The 22,025-nt window shown below is 44.4% G+C and overlaps 1 protein-coding gene across 1 annotated transcript in view; it reads right to left on the bottom strand.

Annotated features, from left to right (window-relative positions):
• The window catches only part of LOC140399567 (Fc receptor-like protein 2), a 63,330-nt gene that overhangs the window by 4,258 nt on the left and 37,047 nt on the right, over positions 1-22,025 (bottom strand). Inside the window, exons 7-14 of the mRNA XM_072489109.1 lie at positions 16,737-17,015; positions 14,255-14,542; positions 12,425-12,727; positions 10,789-10,890; positions 7,635-7,659; positions 4,241-4,332; positions 2,679-2,735; positions 1,582-1,647 (exon numbers count right to left, since the gene is read on the bottom strand). Of these exons, the coding sequence (XP_072345210.1) occupies positions 1,582-1,647; positions 2,679-2,735; positions 4,241-4,332; positions 7,635-7,659; positions 10,789-10,890; positions 12,425-12,727; positions 14,255-14,542; positions 16,737-17,015 (1,212 nt within the window). The remainder of the gene's footprint in view (positions 1-1,581; positions 1,648-2,678; positions 2,736-4,240; positions 4,333-7,634; positions 7,660-10,788; positions 10,891-12,424; positions 12,728-14,254; positions 14,543-16,736; positions 17,016-22,025) is intronic.

Genomic DNA, 22,025 nt, shown 5'->3' with positions numbered 1-22,025 from the left:
TTGTTCCTTTGTTTAAGAAGGGTAGCAAGGATAATCCCGGGAACTACAGGCCGGTGAGCCTTACTTCAGTGATAGGGAAGTTACTGGAGGGAATTCTTCGAGACAGGGTCTACTCCCATTTGGAAGCAAATGGACGTATTAGTGAGAGGCAGCACGGTTTTGTGAAGGGGAGGACGTGTCTCACTAACTTGATAGAGCTTTTTGAAGAGGTCACAAAGATGATTGATGCAGGTAGGGCAGTGGACGTTGTCTATCTGGACTTCAGTAAGGCCTTTGAGAAGGTCCCTCATGGTAGACTAGTGCAAAAGGTGAAGTCACACGGGATCAGGGGTGAGCTGGCAAGGTGGATACAGAACTGACTAGATCATAGAAGGCAGAGAGTAGCAATGAAAGGGTGCTTTTCTAATTCGAGGGCTGTGACTAGTGGTGTTCGGCAGGGATCAGTGCTGTGACCTTTGCTGTTTGCAGTATATATAAATGATTTGAAAATGTAAGTGGTCTGATTAGTAAGTTTGCAGACGACACAAAGGTTGGTGGAATTGCGGACAGCGATGAGGACTGTCAGAGGATACAGCAGGATTTAGATTGTTTGGAGACATGGGCGGAGAGATGGCAGATGGAGTTTAATCTGGACAAATGTGAGGTAATGCATTTTGGAAGGTCTAATGCAGGTAGGGAATATACAGTGAATGGTAGAACCCTCAAGAGTATTGACAGTCAGAGAGATCTAGGAGTACAAGTCCACAGGTCACTGAAAGGGGCAACACAGGTGGAGAAGGTTCTCAAGAAGACATATGGCATGCTTGCCTTCATTGGCCGGGGCATTGAGTATAAGAATTGGCAAGTCATGTTGCAGCTGTCTAGAACCTCAGTTAGGCCACACTTGGAGTATAGTGTTTAATTCTGGTCCCCATACTGCCAGAAGGATGGCTTTAGAGAGGGTGCAGAAGAGATTTACCAGAATGTTGCCTGGTATGGAGGGCATTAGCTATGAGGAGCGGTTGAATAAACTCGGTTTGTTCTCACTGGAACGACGGCAGTTGAGGGACGACCTGATAGAGGTCTACAAAATTATGAGGGGCATAGACAGAGTGGATAGTCAGAGGCTTTTCCCCAGGGTAGAGGGGTCAATTAACAGGGGGCATAGGTTTAAGGTGGGAAGGCCAAGGTTTAGAGTAGATGTACGGGGCAAGTGTTTACACAGAGGGTAGAGGGTGCTTGGAACTCGCTACCGGAGGAGGTGGTGGAAGCAGGGACGATAGGGACATTTAAGGGGCATCTTGACAAATACATGAATAGGATGGGAATAGAGGGATACGGACCCAGAAAGTTTAGAAGATTGTCGTTTAATCGGGCAGCATGATCGGCACGGCTTGGAGGGCCGAAGAGCCTCTTCCTGCGCTACACTTTTCTTTGTTCTTTGTTGTGAACGGAGGCGGTATCGTTCTATTTTTAAGCATGTTCTCGTTTTAAAAAACAGAATGAATGCAAGCAAATTTCGAAATTAGTATTTGAATTTAAAGGGTGGAATGGTAATTATCGGTAAACTTAAAACCAGCAACAAAAACGGAAATACATTACCAGCGTTTCTTGACCTTGTCATCATGGCAACCGAATAAACCAACGCAGCGTCAGTTATGATACCATCTAAATAAATGAATCAACAGACAATGTTCAGAATAAGGGCGTCGTTTTCAGATGTTTTCACCTGAAGGATAAATGCTTGAAATACTGAAAAGAACGGAGATGGATGGAGGACGTCGGGAATTAGATTTCTATACCTATAACGGTAGATAGATAGATATTTGACTACATAAGGAAAATAGGCGCACACATAATTGAACAGAATGTGCAATAATAATCATTACAGAGCAATAAAAAACGTTGGCAACAGCAAGGGTATTAATGTTTCAAACACATCCATACCACAGCATTCACATCAATGTGCAGAGATGAATGTTTTGTGTTGTATCACCAGCATTCCCGTACCAGCCTCCCCGAACAGGCGCCGGAATGTGGCGACTAGGGGCTTTTCACAGTAACTTCATTTGAAGCCTACTTGTGACAATAAGCGATTTTTCATTTCATTTTTTTCAGTTCATTGAGGCTGAAGGCAACAATTGTAGAAGAAAATAATTTGTGTATGGAAACTTTTCCAAGGTATGGTGGCTGATTGCTCCATATAATCGGAAATCTTGACGGCTATAGAGTGAAATTGAACCAAATCGAACAAAGTCGATGCAAATAGGCTCTGTTGTATACTCAAATCTGTAATATAGTCACACCTGCCTATTTGATTAACAAGGTTAAGAATGGGTCATGTTTGCTAAGTACAAAAGTTATTTTGTTCTTGAAACTCCATCTGGCAGCTTATAACTTACGTTTGTTATCTTTGCTAAACATTATTAATCAGTGATTGGTGCATACTGTAGATGTGTAAAACCCAGACGAGGGAATTTTCTGTGCTCTCTTTAGCGATATGATTCCAATCCGCATTTATTTGCTAACGAGTCCTATAATAACGGCCCTGTCACGTGTGCTTTAAGGCGTGGGCTGATTCACATTTTCCCAAAGAAACTCAGAGTCACATAGCGGAGATAACGGCTAGACTACCAGCAGGAAGGAATTGAAATGAGGTACAGAAAGCTGTGTAGCTCAGGAACGCAATGGATATTCACCTGCTGCAGCACTGTTGTCCTGTGCTGTAAAATATGTCGACTGATCATGGCTTGAATCTAAAAAACGTGAAATATGGAAACGTATCCTCAATGGCACAGTTACACAAAGAAACATTTAGGCAGCAGACAATGAATAGTTCACCATTTATGGCTATGTATTCCTGCATTTAACACGTTTACACACACATTGAGTTACGGGTTCAATTCCCGTACCGGCCTCCCCGAACAGGCGCCGGAATGTGGCGACTAGGGGCTTTTCCCATTAACTTCATTGAAGCCTACTTGTGACAATAAGCGATTATTAGTAGTATTATGTTGTGTGCATCTTATGTAAGAAAGGATATTAAAGACCAGGAGAGAGTGCAGAGAAGATTTACTCGAATTATACCAAGGATGAAGAATTTTAGATACAAGGAGATTGGAGAAATGGGATTTGTTCTCCTTGGAACAGAGAAGATTAAGAAGTGACCTTAGTGAGGTTTCCACAATTCTGAACAGTTTCGACAGGGGAGGATGTTCTGTTTCCACTAGTTGGTATGTTAGTGAGTACAGGTCACAATTTAATCACCGTCAGGAAGGGAAAGAGTTGCAAGATGAGGAGACATGTCTTTAATCAGAGATTTTTAATACGCTGCCTGAGCGATTAGTGGCGGTGGGTTGCAAAGGAGGCTTCAAAACAAGAGCTGAATTGATTAGTTAGAGGGAGACGGATATAGGGCTGTGGAATGGGACTAAATGGATAGCTCTATTCTGTGCTGTAAAATTAATGAAAGTTATATAACCAGTCCACCTGATGGATAACCGTTTTCCATGATTCTAAATGCACAGGAAAAAATAGTGTTGTCTTGAGCTATGAAATCGTGGAATATCTGGATTTAGATAATTAAAAGCAAATGGATTGACATAGAGTAAAAAATACTTGACATCACTTTCATACATTGGGCAATCAGATTTCGGTTTGCTGTTCATATTCAACGCCGGTTGCTTAGTTGTTGGCGGTATTGAGATAAATCAAGAAATCTACTTAGTGCTGTTACCAAGTTCCGACCTTCCAGACGAAGCCTAGATCTCCATCTTCAGGAAAGGCAGTGTGTGAGTAAGTGCAAGGGAATCAATAATTTCAAAATGGGAAGGGATGCATAGTATCAATTTCCCTTCAACTTAAGTTACAAATAATGCAGTAAGGAAAACCAGCACACACTCCTTCTGCGGAACCCAACATAATTCATGTTGCATTGTAGGAATTGATACTGACAACCTCCAGAACACCTTCTTCAATGCTCCGGAAGTTATGCTTGCAATGAGGCCACTCAAACAGAAATGTATTCTATGATATTTTGAATTCAAGCCGATGAAGCTAAACACATTTCTGTGGGACATTAAAACATTAAAAAGGTCAGCTACCGTAGCTCGGATGCAATGCCCATGAGAGTCATTCAGAACTGAGACTTTGATTTTTTTTTTTAATTCAGAAGTTATGCTGAAATGATGGTGAAAAGTGAGTAGAAAGTCGAACCAAGACCAGAGTCAGTAATTTGTTAGAACATCAGACCCGGGATTACCAAAGGTGCGACATCTTCCGACGACTGCATACTCAAATTTACTTTCAGGTGCCTCTTCATTCGTGTTCTGCGACCTGTTTCCAGATGTGCCTCTTTACACAAAAAAGATTCAGGTATTAACGGATAATTGTTAAACACGTCGAATTTCAGTTCAACAGAAGACGACATCAGAGAAAGAAAAGTGACAAAAGTAGGGTTCCCGCAAGTAAACGTAATGGTCGAACAATGGCCATTTGGAGCATATTCTAAAATTACGGCCCCTGGTTGCAAATTTATCCGCATTAATTGGCCGGCAAACTGCCTTTTAACATGACCTTTATCAGCAACTTGCTCCGAAAAGTAAACGCTCCAGCTCACAACAACCTACGGAGTGGTCCGCAACATCACTCGTGAACACATTTCCCAATGTTGTTAAACTAATTATTTCTAACCTGGACACAAATGTCTGAGAACACGCACAAACTGATTTAAAGACAGCTTCTTCCCCGCTGTTACGAAGACTCACAAACGACCCTCTTATGGACTGACCTGATTAATACTACACTCCTGTACGCTTCACCCGATCCCGCTGTCTATGCATTTACATTGTGTATCTTCTGTTGCTCTGTTATGTCTTTTCTTTTCTTCTCATGTACTAAATGGTCTGTCTGAGCTGCTCGCAGAAAATATACTTTTCACGGTACCTGGGTACACGTGACAATAAACAATAAACCAATCCAATCCAGTCAACATATTCCCGTCTCTTGTCTGTCCTGGAACCACTTGACATTCACTTTCGAGGATATCGGCACCATTTCGAAAATATTCTCCAAAATGTATTCCCATATTATCCTGCTGCACATTCGCTAAACCTCCACAGGACTTTGCAGCGTTCGTGACACCACCAACAAAATGCAGTTCAGACCGTTGTTGTCACGTACTGATTTCGCTTTGACCTCTTTAATGATATATATGATGCCTCCATTTACCAAGCCACATTAACAGTAACGTTAACATTTTCACAATAACACCTCCAGAAGGATCAAAGTACCTGAACACAAATACCCCTCTCGTAAAGGAAACTTCATTCAGATTGTCTCATGTATTGCACGTTACCTTTCCGTATTATTTCTGCAATGTTCATCATAACACGCAGATCCACACTGAAATCATCCTTCCTGCTTCAACTTATCTATATATTCCCGCTATGGCATCCTGCAGTGGGCAATCTCCAATGCCTTCGCAAATGGCTCATCTGCTGCAGACGTTCTATTACTGCTCCCTGCATCCAATTGCTGGTCCGTTAAATAATTGGTCTGTGCAACGATCCCTGAACTGACAGTTGAATAAAAACACTGCAGGTCACTTGCGATGCGGAGAAAAGGCCACCTGACAACCCGCACTGCTTCTCCTCATTGACGGCATTTCCGAGCCTTAGAAACACTGTTCTAGCAATCACGTAGCTTTCCGTCTTCTTTGAACACAACGCGACACAAACTTGCAGAATGGTTCCTTTTCAGAGCGGAGAGATTCCACCCATCATTCAAGTGCTTGGTCTCGGTATGGGCCATTCAGTCGTTTGCAATTCGTCAGCAATTTTACGGGAAACCTACAATTGTTGTTCATGAAATAATCATCTGACGCACTCTTGCTTACACAAGTTAATGTGCCCGCGATTTACTGAGTGCCTGTTCTGCACCCTTCGAACATAGAACGATACAGCGCAGTACAGGCCCTTCGGCCCACGATGTTGCACCGAAACAAAAGCCATCTAACCTACACTATGCCATTATCATCCATATGCTTAGCCAATAAATTTTTTAATGCCCTCAATGTTGGTGAGTTCACTACTGTTGCCGGTAGGGCGTTCCACGGCCTCACCACTCTTTGCGTAAAGAACCTACCTCTGACCTCTGTCCTATATCTATTACCCCTCAGTTTAAAGCTATGTCCCCTCGTGCCAGCCATTTCCATCCGCGGGAGAAGGCTCTCACTGTCCACCCTATCTAACCCCCTGATCATTTTGTATGCCTCTATTAAGTCTCCTCTTAACCTTCTTCTCTCCAACGAAAACAACCTCAAGTCCATCAGCCTTTCCTCATAAGATTTTCCCTCCGTACCAGGCAACATCCTTTTGAATCTCCTCTGCACCCGCTCCAAAGCCTCCACGTCCTTCCTATAATGCGGTCACCAGAACTGTATGCAATACTCCAAATGCGGCCGTACCAGAGTTTTGTACAGCTGCAACATGACCTCCTGACTCCGGAACTCAATCCCTCGACCAATAAAGGCCAACACTCCATAGGCCTTCTTTACAACCCTATCAACCTGGGTGGCAACTTTCAGGGATCTATGTACATGGACACCTAGATCCCTCTGCTCATCCACACTTCCAAGAACTTTACCATTAGCCAAATATTCCGCATTCCTGTTATTCCTTCCAAAGTGAATCACCTCACACTTCTCTACATTAAACTCCATTTGCCACCTCTCAGCCCAGCTCTGCAGCTTATCTATGTCCCTCTGTAACCTGCTACATCCTTCCTCACTGTCAACAACACCACCGACTTTAGTATCGTCTGCAAATTTACTCACCCACCCTTCTGCGCCTTCCTCTAGGTCATTGATAAAAAATGACAAACAGCAACGGCCCCAGAACAGATCCTTGTGGTACTCCACTTGTGACTGAACTCCATTCTGAACATTTCCCATCAACCACCACCCTCTGTCTTCTTTCTGCTAGCTAATTTCTGATCCACATCTCTAAATCACCCTCAATCCCCAGCCTCCGTATTTTCTGCAATAGCCTACCGTGGGGAACCTTATCAAACACTTTACTGAAATCCATCCTTTGCACGATGTTGAACGAGCTTTTATATTCCCACATCACAACAAATAAACAATAGTCTTGAACCTCCACGTTTAATGAATAAACATCGACAGGTGTCAAGGAAAATGTGTTTGATTTGTTCATTAAGGTGTGGGATGACAAAAGCATTATTATCAAGGCAACATGTGCTACAAATCTCACGTCGCGAATGTATTCAATAAAAGACAAGTTAGTTAATTGCCCTTTTTGTTCTCGGTTTTCAGCAACTTCCTAACTAATGGCGTTGAACTGACAATTCTACGGACACATTAAATAAGGAGATATCAAATGAAGGACGGTGGAATTTCTCCAAATTTGTAACCGTGTCGAACTCAGCTATTTCAATCACATTAGCAGTGAAATGTAATAAGATCAAGGATGGGAGAAAACCCTGCATGTTTATCTTACATCCTTTCAGTTACTTTCATGGAGAATTGCGGGAGGCCCATATGAAGCCAACTGACAGGCAGCACGGATCTAGATGAATTTAACTTCTTGAGCTCTGTTGTTGAGTACGATTTCAACATAAATGTCTCGGCAACTTACCCGTCCTGTTGCGTAATGCTTGTCTCTGGAATAAGCACAAAGATATATATGTCAGAAAGCTGTGTTGCAAAACATTGCCCCTTCGCTGCTTACAGGTCGTATTGTTTTCATTATCTAATCACAAAACAGGAAGAATTTTAATATATTTAATTGCATAATGCGTGCAGTTCTGCATTAAGGTATGCCTCTGCTTTCGGGATAACCATAGAAGGAAACAACATTTGTAAATACTTAAACATGCGCTAAGAAAAGGGTTTACTGGAAATTCACGGCATACACTGTCGGAAAAGATGTCCCCCTCTGAATGCACAGGGCACGCTGCAGTGCTGCCCTGAAACTGATCCCTTGAAATTACTGATAGGCTGTGAAGCAGGAACTTGACTTGCAATACAACACGGACCAAGAAAAAGACGCATAGGACAGATTGAATTAAGAGAAGGAACACAATTAGACGAGGGAAACAAAGGGAATCCCGGCAGTGCGGAGGGAGAAAATTCGGCCCGCCTCGTCAGCATCTGCAAATCATCAACCCACCAACAACCCCACCACCCCTCCGCATACCCCATCTCCTCGTCGGACAATAGCCACTTGGTCTGACGGAACATGAACGTTCATGAAATGCATCGTTTTGCTTTAACCTTTTGCCCTGCACCCACCAGGATCAACACAAGACTACCAAATTTCAAGGGATCATATTTCAGGGCCACATGATCAAAGTGCGCCATTGCGTGACACTTTAATTATGATTGGCTGAGGCATTGCTTACTAGAAGCGAAATGCATTCATATACAATAACTAGATATCTAAAAACAAAAGTTCTGTTCAAACCTTAAATTTAATTCGAATTATCGGGAACGTTGAAAGTCCGTGAATGCCAATTGTTTCCTCGATGGCATCGTCACGGTCAGTCAAACGCTAATTCCCAAGCAATGTGTCGCCTGTTCTATCGATAAACTCGGCCTGTTCTCACAGAAACAAAGGCGGTTGAGAGGGAACGTAATAGAGGGCTACAAGATTATCAGTGGCATGGACAGAGTAGATAGTCAGCTGTTTTTTCCTAGGTTAGTAGAGTCAAGTACGAGGGGACATAGGTTTAAAGTGCGTGGGGGAAAGTTTAGAACAGATGTGAGAGGCAAGGTTTGGAACGCGATGCCTGGGCAGGTGGTGGGAGCAGGTACGGTAGCGGCATTTCAGGTGCATCTAGTCAAATATATGAATAGGGTGGGAATGGAAGGATACGGACTCTGTAAGTGTCAGTTTTAATGACTTGCCACACTCACAGCACCATTGATTGATGACTTCCCACTGCCACTTTCCGCTGTGGTTAGCACAAGTGTCCTGTCACCTGCTGTCTCTCTCTCTGTCTCTTTCGTTCTCACTCTCCTTCTCTTTCTGCCTCTCTCTCTCTGTCTGTGTCTCTCACTCTTTCTCTCTGTCTACCTCCCCCTCCCTCGCTGCTCAATCTGTCTCTATCTGGCTGTATCTCTCGCTCTTCATCTCTCTTCCTGTTTCTCTCTCTCTCTGTTTCTCTGTCTCTTTAGGGCTCTCCTCCCCCCCCCCCCCCCCCCCAACTTTCTCTCCCTCCCCCTCCCCAACCTGTGAAATGGAAGAGTTGACCTCCACTGGCATTGCTCCCGGATGGAGATGGTCGGTCGGATCCTGTGACCCAGCTCCGTTTTACCGTCACGGATGAGGGGGTGGGGTTTACAGGACGATCAATCCCTCCCTCGGCCATCGTCAGACACAGAACCCCAGATTTTTTTAAATCAAATTCAGATTTGACCGGGTCCTGTGGCGGGATTCGAACCCCGGGATACTGGTCCAGTGACTCAATACCTTTCACCGCCCCCTCCCTCTCCACCCCTGACAGGGGGCGGCAACCAGGGGAGGTGGGGTGGGGCGTTGATGGAGGTTTGGGCCAGGGGGTCATAGGATCCCGACAGCCCTGAACGAGGTCATTCGGCCCATTAAGTCTGCACTGACCCTCTGAGAGAGCCTCTCCATCTAGGCTCACTCCCCCGCCCTATCGCTGAAACCCCACCTAATCTGCAAATCTTTAGACACTAAGGGGCAGTTTAACATGGAAAATCCACCTAACCTGTACATCTTTGGCTACTAAAGGACAATTTAACACGGCCAATCCACCTCCCCTATACATCTTTAGACACTAAGGGACAATTTAGCACGGCCAGTCCACCTCACCTGTACATTTTTAGACACTAAGGGACAATTTAACATAAGGCCAATCCACCTAACCTGTTCATCTTTGGACTGTGGGAGGAAACCGGAGCACCCGGAGGAAACCCACGCAGACACGGGGAGAACGTGCAGACTCTGCACAGACAGTGACCCAGCGGGGAATCGAACCTGGGACCCTGGAGCTGTGAAGCAACTGTGCTAACCATTATGCTACCGTGCTGCCCATGTCAGGGGCTGTGCAAGCTGGGCTCTCGCGTTTAATGAGGGGGCAAAAGCCTCCTACTGTTTTTGCGTAACAGACGCGAGGGGCTGAATGGGCCTCCTCCTGTCCCCGTGTAACAGGGTCGAGCAGGGGGCTGAATGGGTCTCCTCCTGTTCCTGTATAACAGGCTAGAGGGGCTGAATGGAACTACTGCCGTTTCTGTGTATGGCCACCGGGGGGGAGAGACGGCCTGCATTATGGAGCTCAAATCCGAGAGTATATACATGTACCTCCCACGGTGCAGCGCTCCCTAGTGTGAGTGTCAGTGTGAGTGTGAGGCCCCCTCGCTAGAGACCCTGGCCCCTCGCTAGAGACCCGGCCGGTCTCCAGAGGTCCCATCTCCTCTGTTGAGGACCCAGAGGGCCTGTTCCTGTGCTGTACTGTTCTTCTTGGGGTGTTCTGAAGTTTGGCATTCTAGAGTTTGTCCTGGTGAGCAAAGGTTAAAATACTTTGGCGACATACTCCCTGGGCAGTAACATTAAACTCCCTGGGCAGTAACATTAAACTCCCTGGGCAGTAACATTAAACTCCCTGGGCAGTAACATTAAACTGCTGATTTAAAAAATGATATTTCCATTCAATCTCACATCCAGATGGTACGTTTTACAATAAGATGCCTCATGCTATAAATGAGCACTCAGAAGATTGAATCTCCTCAAGTGAATATAACAAGAGACCCAACATATTGCTCACCTTGCTCCTTGTTAATCGATTTGAAGCACAGACATGCAAGTAGTGCAGTGACAAGAAGGAGTGGGGGAATCGATGCGACGATGGCAGTCGTGTTCCCCTGCACTGGATGACAATCGGTTTATTATACAAATACAATTTTACTCCCCCAAGCATCATACATTGATACATTGCACATTGCATTGTCATATCGGCACGGTAATAATTAGCTCACGTTCGAACGCGATTCTTCGACATTTAAATACTCAGCTCAGAATCAGGGAGCTCCAAGGTCCAGGTTTGAAATATCATAGTTTCTGAAAACCAGCAACCATGGCCGCATGTTGGACCACTGGGTTCGACTCAGACAGAGCTGGGACGAGGGGCCAATTTCCACCTTCGGTGAAGGTCTGTGCAGAGTTTGCAGTTTCTCCCCGCGTACAGGTGGGCTTCCTCCGAATGGACCGATTTCCTCCCATAGTGGAAAGATGTGCAGATTAGGTGGGTTTTTCCCTCAGTTTCAAAAGGGTAGTTGTGTTTACAGGGATATGGTGGTGGAGTATTTCTGGCTATTGTGCTCTTTCAAAGGGGCGAGGTGCAGATTCGATAGGATGAATGAACTCGTTCCGCACTGCAGTGCTTCTCTATAATCCACAAACGCCAAAATGGCTGAAATTTGTTTCTATGCCCTTTGGACTTTAGCGGAATGAAAGGGGATCATAAAAACATAAAAATCGTCAGTTTATCACAGCGCAAATATTGGGAGTTTCTACTTGTGCAAGAGAGTAATACTGTTTGAGACTGAGATTATGTTACGACTTTTATCTCTCTGTCTGTGGTGACTATGTGCAATGGACTTCCCCTGTAAACAATGGAGTTCCGAATATTTACGTTACTCTAAACTTCATAGAATTTACAGTGCAGAAGGAGGCCATTCGGCCCATCGAGTCTGCACCGGCTCTTGGAAAGAGCACCTTACCCAAGGTCAACATCTCCACCCCATCCCCATAACCCAGTAACCCCACCCAACACTAAGGGCAATTTTGGACACTAAGGGCAATTTATCATGGCCAATCCACCTAACCTGCACATCTTCGGACTGTGGGAGGAAACCGGAGCACCCGGAGGAAACCCACGCACACACGGGGAGGATGTGCAGACTCCGCACAGACAGTGACCCAAGCCGGAATCGAACCTGGGACCCTGGAGCTGTGAAGCAATTGTGCTATCCACAATGCTACCGTGCTGCCCACTGATTTTGCATGGGCAAGTGAATGATCCCTATGGGGGAGCCGGGTCGGGGGCGGGGGGGGGGGGCGTTGACGGGAATGGCGAGTGAGACAACAACTATGTCACCCATGACGTTATTGAATGGAGGATCAGGCTCGAAGGACTATCTCTGCTCCAAGTCGTATGTTGCTCTCTTTCGCTCTCTATCGAGATCATGCTCATCCTATCCATGCTGAGTTTGCTAATTCCCCTTTTGGATGTTCCTCGGTTAATTCAGAAGACGGGTTGCCCTGTCAATATACTATCCACGTGCAGAAATATAACGCATAATATTCACATATCGTGTTTATTCTGCTGCATTTCCAAACCAACAATGCTTTCCTAAAGGGGTGATGCAACAAAATCAAATCTCGTCACAACTTTCTTTTACCTGGTGTTGTGATATCGATATAATTGCTTGTTGTGTTAAATGTCACGTCACCAGGTCCTCTGTTGATTGCTGTACACTGATAACGCCCTTTGTGATGGATTTGAAATGAATGAATGTTCAGCTGACTTCCATCTGTGCTGAAGTTATAATATTCGCTGATATTTGCCACCTGCTGGTGGTTCAGGTACCAACGAAAATAGGGAGAAGTGCCAACCTTCAACTGACACTGCAGAACTAGACGTTCTCCCACTGAAATCTCGGATTTATTGACGTTAGAAGCGAGAAAAGCACCTGCAACCGGAACTGGAAATTAACAAATAAGGTGGATATGTTAGCAAACGAATTCACCGACACAAGAGAAACGGGAAACATGGATATGTTAGCTAACGAATTCACCGACACAAGAGAAACGGGAAACACTTTTTGGTTGATAACTTCGATTCAATCGTGAAAACTCATCAAATGAATGCAGAAATCTGCAATTGACATCCAGAGATCCAGGTGAATGATCTGTGGATGTGTTTTCAATTTCTCAGATCGCGGTTGGTAGAATTTTAATTCAATTAACAAATCTGGAATTAATAGTAAGTTTTGGCAAAAGTGACTATGAATCCATTGTAGATTCTTGTTAAAAATAGTATTCACTAATATTGTTTAAATATTTAAAACGGAAATCCTTTTAGTTTCTAACCCCTGTGAAACTCAAGATCTTTCGAGATGTGAAGAGATGCAGACACAGGAAACAGAAACAGGGTAACTTGGGGCCTTCTCCGCCATTCATTATGGACATGGCTGATTATCACGTTCAACACTCTGATCCCGCCTTCTCCATATGCTTTTATCCCTTTCGCCCCAAGAGCTATATCTAATTCCTTCGTAAATCACACAACATTTTGGCCTTACCTACTTTCTGTGGGAGTGAATTCCACAGATTCGCCACTCACTGTGTGAAGAAATTTCTCCTCACCTCAGTCCTAAAAGGTTTACCCCTTATCCTCAAACTATGAACCCCTAGTTCTGGACTTCCCCCTCCCCGCCGCCGCCTCGGGAAGATTGTTTCTGAACCTACTCTGTCTAATCCTGTTTACATTTGCTGAGTTTCTACGAGATCACCTCCTAACCTTCTAAACGTGTTTTGCAGCTGACATACTTTAACTTTAGTTGTCAACTAATTGTCTTCTAGCATGGCCGGAAAGGCCACTTACATGGAGATTAATTGTAGACGGGGAGTTCATGCTGATTTTGCCAGCGAGGCCTTCATGAGTTGGTCAGAGCAGTGCCACGCTATTGGGTGGCACATTGGTTAGCACTGCTAACTCCCAACTCCAGAGATTCGTGTTAAATTATGGCTTCTTATTACTGTGTGATTTGAACACCCTCCCCGTGCCTCCCTGGGCTGCCTCCGGGTGCTCCGGTTTCATCCCACAGTCCAAGGATGTGCAGGGTAGGTGGATTGGGCATGTTGAATTGCCCCTGAATGTTCAAAAGTTTGGGTAGAGTTACTGAGTTACGGGGATAGACTGCAGGCACGGTTTTATGTAGGGTTCTCTTTTCAAGGGCAGGTGCAGATTGGATGCACTTAAATAATTCTGATTCTATGATTACACGGCCGTCCAGGTGAATTAGTGACATGCTACATTCAGCTCCCTGTGGAGTGGTATGACGATGTACATGGCACCTCTTTTGGACAGAGAACTCACAAAGGTAAGCCAACGTCTATGCAACTGGATACCATGGGTGATGTTGCAATTTTGCAGAAGACGGACAGGCCTAGCTTGCCTGGCTTTTTAGACCGAGATCCAGTTAATTAATAATATCGAGCAAACTCACCTGTCACGGCAATTTCAACGGATTCGCTGTATAGAGCAGGTTGCGATGCCTGGTTTGATACGCTGCAACTATAATGTCCTGCTGCATATTTTCTGACATTTGCAATTTCGTAAATCATTTTGGTATGGTTGGATGTCTTCCTGTAGATGTTTTTACTTGAATTATCATAGATGAAGTATGTAATCGGGGTAGAACCGGTAGACACGGAGCAGATTAACGACATTGTCGCCCCTGCCAGGATCTCAGTTCCAGGGTGTGTTTCCAGATCCGGTTTTGAGACTGGAATCGCTGGAATGAAAACAATTTGCTGCAACATTATTTTGGCAGCAAGTCTGCTGTATTCAAATGGCACGCAACACTCACATCATATTTGTGTTTGTCAAATTGGAACTCCGTTCGAGTCTGTCCCCATGGCGCAGGAGATAGAACTCTTAAATTGTCTGACCAGAATGTTTCTAAACTAATCTCGCTTACCCCACCGACCTTGGCCGGCATCATATTCTGTAATCTTGTCAAAGGGCTAAACTAAGAGTGACAAGTTATCAGAATAAACTTGGAAAATCGAATGTTATACGTGGCAGTTGGTCTGATTCACTGTGACTGAAGGAGAGGGAGATGGAAATGTAAACTCACTGGCACAGTCCAAAAGAGGAGGAGGCACAGGCGGAGCTCGCGGCCTGGGCACCTATGCTTGAATGTTGAGGCAAATTCAGATAATAGTGAGCAGACATTATGGGCTCAACGAATTCATTAACATTTACATGGCGTGCAGTAACGGGGAACTTTCTGATGAGGGTAATAGGCATAAAGTTTGTTACCTCGGGTTCTGCACAAATGCTGTCTAACCTGATCAACCTTTTTTCCATCAAGTTTATTTTTCTGTTTAGTCCAGGTTTCCAATACCCTCTGCCTTTAATAGCTATTATGAGATATGTTTGTGGCTCATATGGTATATTGCTTCCAGCTATGAGCATCAGGCTACTAAAATCATGTAATGTACAGTACCCAAGGAGGCCATTCGGCCCACAGTTCTGCACCGGCCCTTGGAAAGAGCATCTTATTTAAGAAATGTACATTGTATTCGTCTATTCCCCCCCCCCCCCACACTGTGCATGCGAAATGACGTCAGTGATCAGTTACTCCACATATATGGTAGAGAAGCTCGGTTTGATTTCCACCGAGCAAGTGAGATTTAACGCAGTTATTATGAAGGTGTGAAAGGTTAGACGGTGTTTGGATAGTGCAGAATACGGTGAAGGGTCAAATCAGTAGATGGCACAAGGACCAAGTCCGAATTGAGCCAACTTCTGAAAGAAACACTGGTTGATGTGAGAAATTTCTCTTCGGTAAAATGTGTGGTAATCATGTTGTTCTTTGCTCGATTATATTTTTTTCTTATTTGCGAGTAACAGATCCTGAGAGAGGAAGAATATCGTCTAATCCAGTATTTGTTGTGCATCCTGTTTGTCGGACAGATGTGTTGCAACTCCTGTTGCTGCTCCAGAGAGTTGGAGTCACTCGGTCCGTCAAATGCGTGGAACATTTATCTCCAGAGGAACAGGCAGGGTTCACAAAGCCCCATTCCATCCACAGAGGGCCTTGAAAACTAGATCGCGTTTCGGTTTTCTATCGTTTCTTTTTGCGAACATGAACGTTGGGTTTCCAAATTATTTCTGTAATTCACACGGTGAAAATTGATCTCATCATGACTGCACTAGTCATGTAAAAATCGATAACTATGGGGAATAAAATAAGCACTAATTTTACGTCAGTCATTGCTTACGGCAGTGTGTTACATACTTCCCCAATCTGGGAGGAGGTGGGTAAGAGGTGGGATCTCCAGCCCTGTAATTCAGATATCCTGGTAATGCGCGATGGACGCGGGTATAATTCCAAGCCATGAGAGATTGGAAATATCATTGAGCCAAAAATCTTTAATTAAAGGTAAACATCGTCCATCTGGTACACATTTATTTTAGCGAAGGGAATCTGTTGTCTTCACTTGGTTTGGCCCACATGCGACTCCAGATCAATAGCAATGTGGTGACGTTTCACTGCCCTCTGAATAGTCTATCAATCCAATTCGTTCCATGTCAATATGTGTTGGACAATGCATTGTCGAATAGGAGAAAAAAGAAACACGAGTGGATCACGTTATTGTGACGTGTTTTTGGAAGAAGTAGTTAGTTTTTCCCGTTGTGCTAACTGTACCAAAGAATAAGGAGGACATTAGTATAGGTTACTGCGCTGGACGAACAGCCATGATAATCAATGGAGGGGCATTCTCAACAGACCAAATGGCCTACTTTCGCTGACATGTTCTTAGTTTCTATGTCTCTCCAGATTCGGTTTGTTATAATCAGATTTAATTAAGTGCCAATGATTTAAATATCAGTTACAGTCACACAACATTTCTTACCCCAGGATAAGTCTGGTGACATTCTCGGTGATATTCTGAACAGTATCTAAAAGTTCCACTTACGTTTGACAAAAACGGGAGCCTCATTACTCAGTTTCTTACGCGCACTTTTGGATGTTGTTACTTCACATCGATATAACCCCGAATCACCCAGCAAAGCAGGTCCCGTTTGATAATAATCCTTCACTGAGGGTACATCCAGAGGTTTCTCATTTTTGAAAAATGTATACAACAGGGAGCGAGAGACCTGGAATTGTTCAGCCAAACAGGTAAGATGTAACTGTTGACCAACAAATACTTCGATTTCCGGCTCAACTTTCAATATCGGTGTGGAACACAGGTCTAAGAAGAAACGACACATAAAGATATGACATTTTAGAGCCATACCCTCCATAGTGGAACTAATTATACACGTGCTTTGACAAGCTATTATGTGAAAATGCAGACCAAAACGTTCCAATTCTGAGTTTGTGTTACGCTTATGACCCGGTGCTGGCGGGTTTTAATTCATCCGACTTTTTGGCGTTGAACGCTTATTAAAAAAAAACAAAGAACACAGAATAATACAGCACAGGAACCCTCCAACCTGCACCGGTTTGCCACCTTCCTTGGCCAAAACCCTCATCACTTCCTCGAGCCGTATACCTCTATACACATCTTATCCATGTATTTGTCGAGGTACATTTTGAACGCCGTTAATGTATCAGATTCCACAACCTCCCTTGGCACCGTGTTCAAGTTACTTATCACACTCGGTGTAAAAAACCCTGCCCCTCACATCACATCTATTCTTTGCCCCACGGACCTTAAACATATGACCCGTGGTGACTGAACCCCTCCACCCTGGGAAAGAGTGCCTGCCCATCCAGTCTATCCATGCCTCTCACAATCTTGAAGACCTCCATCAGGTCACCCCTCAACCTCTGTCCTTCTAATGAAAACAGTGCGAGTCTATTCGTCCTCTTATCACACCTATCAACCGCCAGACCAGGCAACATCCTGGTAAACCTTCCCATCACCCTCTCCAAAGCCTTTACATCCTTCTGGAGCGTGGCAACCAGAACTGTGCGCAATATTACAAGTACGGACTCACAAAGGTGGTCTACAACTGTCGCATGATTTGCCAGTTTTTATTCTCGCTGCCCAGTCCAATGAAGGGAATAATTTCAGATGTTTTATTGAATACCTTGCCCACATGTGTTGCCATTTTCAAACATCTGTGGACCTGTATGCCCAGATCTCTCGGACTTTCTATATGCTGAAGTGTTTTGTCATTTACTGTATATTTCCCCTCTATTTTCGACCTACCAAAATGAATTGCCTCACATTGGTCCAGATTAAACTCCATTACCATTTTCTCCCTAAGTACCAACCTATATATGTTCAGCTGTATCTTCTGGGAATCCTCAACACTTATCTGTCACTCCACAAACCTTGGTCTGGTCCGCGAACTTACGAAGCAGACCAGCTACATTTTCCTCCAAATCATTTATGTACCCTACAAACAATAGAGGCCCCAGCACAGACCCCTGTGGAACACATTTAATCCAGAAAAAAACACCCTTCCACTGCTATCCTCTGCCTCTGTGACCGAGCCAGTTCTGTATCCATCTTGCCACCTCACCTTTGATCACCTGTGGCTTCCCTTTCGTACAGTCTGCCATGAGGCACCTTGTCAAAGACTTTACTTAATTCCATGTAAACAACATCCACCGCCGTCGCCTCATCGATCATCTTTGTCACCTCCTCAAACAACTCAATCAAGAACCATGTTGTCCATCGCTAATGTGTAAATTTGTATCCAAATGGGTATCAATCCTGTCCGAGAATTATCTCCAATAATTTACCTAACTACTGGTGCAATTCACCCGACTGTATTTTCCTGGATTATCCCTGCTACCTTTGTTTAACAGCCATACAACATTAGCTAATCTCCATTCCTCGGGATCTCACCTTTAGCCAAAGTGGATCCAAAGATGTCTGTGACGGCCTCAGCAATTTCCTCCCTTGCTTCCCTCAGTATTTTGGCGTAAAAACCATCCGGTCCAGGAGACTTATCTACTTTAATGTATTTTTTAAATCCCAATATCTCCACATTTCTGATGTCAACATGATCTAGACTATCCACACACCATACCCAAAAGTCATCTTCCACAAAGTCCTTTGCTTTGTTGAACACGGATGCAAAGTACACATTTATTACCTTCTCCATTTCCTCTGGCTCAACACAGATTCCTCCCACTGTTCTTGTGGCTCAATCCTTTCTCTGGCCGCGCTCTTACTTTTTACATATGAACAAAAGGTTTTGGGTTTGGACTGACCCCAGCCTTCAAGATGGTACAAACCCCCCTTTTTTTTGGACGAGGTTCAAAATGACCCCCCTTATCCAAGGCTCTCTCAACTTCCCATACATATCTTTCATTCTTTCCAGAGCGTGGCGTTGCTGAATCCTAATAAACTGTTGCTTGACAGGCACACGCATGTCCAATTTACCCCCCAATAGATGCATCAAGTCCAAATTCTTTAATTCCTGTCTAATGTTATCCTAATTTGCCTTTCCACAGTGTTTAACCTTAAGGCGAGGGTTATCCGTATCTCTATCCAAAAGTACACTAAAAGGTATGTAATTGTGGTCAATACTTACAATATGTTTCCCTACTGAAACCTCAACCACCTGTCCAGGCTCATTCTCCAACACCAGCTCCAGTACTGCCTCTTCCCCAATTCCACTATCCATATATTGCATTAAAAAGTTTTCTTGGATACACCTCACAAACACTTCCTGGATACACCTGACAAACTCTGCCCCATCCAAGCCCCGAGCACGAAGTGAGTTTCAATCAATATAGGGGAAGTTAATATCCCCGACCACAACAACCCTATTACTTTTGCACCTATCAAAAAGCTATCTATCTGCTCCTCTATCTCTCGCTTTCAGTTGAGGGTCCTGTAATAAACCCCCTATATTATGATTGCCTTTTGCTGTTCCTAAGCTCGAACCAGATTGCCTCGTTGTATGAGGTTTCAGGGTTGTCCTCCCGCAGTACGGCTATAATATTCTCCTGAATCAGTACTGCTGCTCCACCACCCCTTCTACACCCCCTCGATCTCTCCTGCAGCATTTATACCTCCAACGCTCAGCTGCCAACCCTGCCCTTCCGGAATTAACAATTTGGTTTGAAGATAATCATGAAAATAACCTTTACGTGTTGATTTTGTTAGGTAGAAAGGCTGTCATAATCCAAAGATAATCTGATTCAAGGGGTTTTAGGCCATGAAACGGAAGGAGGTCGATTCAGCCGTTGCTTTGAGAGCGGAGATTGCAGTCAACAATGTGATTGGAATATATTACACAGCTATAGCTCAGTCAATAAAGAAATTTAGCGAAAGATGTTCCATTAACAGATCGCTGAGATTAAATAGAGCTGTCTCTATTTCAGAATATCCTCGATGTCTGTATGTATCCAATTCTGACGAGACGCTGAGATATTGTTGTGAATTCCTCTTTTGAACTGTTTCAACATTAGACTGAATTATGCCACCCCCTCTTTAAAACGATAACTGATTTTACACCCCTTTCAGACTTTTCTACAAAACGATACTAATTGTGTATAACGCGGGAGTATCAGTTCTCAGCGACCTCGGACTGCATTGAAGACCATGCGTTATTTTGACTGCCAGTAAAACTAAGTCAAGTCGCCATAGTCCAGGTGGCCATAGGTTACCTTCACGTTTCAGGGAGGAGAGCGGATTGATGATGATTTAAACGGAGGATCACCACAACTCAGGCGAGGGGCAAGGTTGGAAATACGGTTCTTGATGAAAAACCTCAGCCTGGACATGAACCCTCGTGGTTAGCTTTACTCTGCTTCACAAACTAGCTGTCCAGCCAACTGGGGTTAAAATGTAACAGCAGGTGCGAGGTTGCATCCCTTCATCATGCAAGTGAGTGAATCAGTGCGCAGGCAATTTTCATGGCGCAGGTGTACTCTGCCAGCCTTAATGCTTGTTGCATTGCACTTTCGGAGGCTAGGAGCACAACACAACCGTGTTGTGCCGAGAAGCAATATTTAGAAACACGCTCGGCCTGGCTTGATAATGTGAAAATGTCACGGAGAAAATAAAATCAAGTATCTGTTCAAGTTCCTATTCTTTAGGGTATTCAAGAACTCTCAGAAGTATTTGGGTTTGCTGGATGTCCCGAGTGAAGCTTCCTGGAGATATTCTGTTTATTTTGGTCAAAGATTGAGTTAATGTTTCGGGAGACAAAGCAGCACAAGATGTTGAAGTTAAAACCAAGCTGGATTTTGCAGGACAGAATGACACATGTAGCTTGTGAGCAGAGTTTTGGGAAGGAAAGTGAATCAAGAACAAAGAACAAAGAAATGTACAGCACAGGAACAGGCCCTTCGGCCCTCCAAGCCCGCGCCAACCATGCTGCCCGACTAAACTACAATCCTTCCTGGGTCCGTATCCCTCTATTCCCATCCTATTCATGTATTTGTCAAGATGCCCCTTAAATGTCACTATCGTCCCTGCTTCCACCACCTCCTCTGGTAGCGAGTTCCAGGCACCCACTACCCTCTGCGTAAAAAACTTGCTTCGTACATCTACTCTAAACCTTGCCCCTCTCACCTTAAACCTATGCCCCCTAGTAATTGACCCCTCGACCCTGGGCAAAGTCTCTGACTATCCACTCTGTCTATGCCCCTCATAATTTTGTATACCTCTATCAGGTCTCCCCTCAACCCCCTTCGTTCCAGTGAGAATAAACCGAGTTTATTCAACCGCTCCTCATAGCTAATGCCCTCCATACCAGGCAACATTCTGGTAAATCTCTTCTTCACCCTCTCCAAACCCTCCACATCCTTCTGGTAGTGTGGCGACCAGAATTGAACACTATACTCCAAGTGTGGCCTAACTAAGATTCTATACAGCTGCAACATGACTTGCCAATTCTTATACTCAATGCCCCGGCCAATGAAGGCAAGCATGCCGTAGGCCTTCTTGACTACCTTCTCCACCTGTGTTGCCCCTTTCAATGACCTGTGGACCTGTACACCTAGATCTCTTTGACTTTCAATACTCTGGAGGGTTCTACCATTCACTGTATATTCCCTACCTGCATTAGACCTTCCAAAATGCATAACCTCACATTTGTCCGGATTAAACTCCATCTGCCATCTCTCCGCCCAAGTCTCCAAACAATCTAAATCCTGCTGTATCCTCTGACAGTCCTCATCGCTATCTGCAATTCCACCAACCTTTGTGTCGTCTGCAAACTTACTAATCAGACCAGTTACAGAATCGTGATGGGTTTTTGACTTGGAGAACCTGGAAGGACACTACCCT

Source organism: Scyliorhinus torazame, chromosome 23, assembly GCF_047496885.1.
Source record: "Scyliorhinus torazame isolate Kashiwa2021f chromosome 23, sScyTor2.1, whole genome shotgun sequence".
Lineage (NCBI taxonomy): Eukaryota > Metazoa > Chordata > Chondrichthyes > Carcharhiniformes > Scyliorhinidae > Scyliorhinus > Scyliorhinus torazame.
Note: the sequence above shows the minus strand (reverse complement) of the source record. Positions and strands in the feature narration are given on the sequence as shown.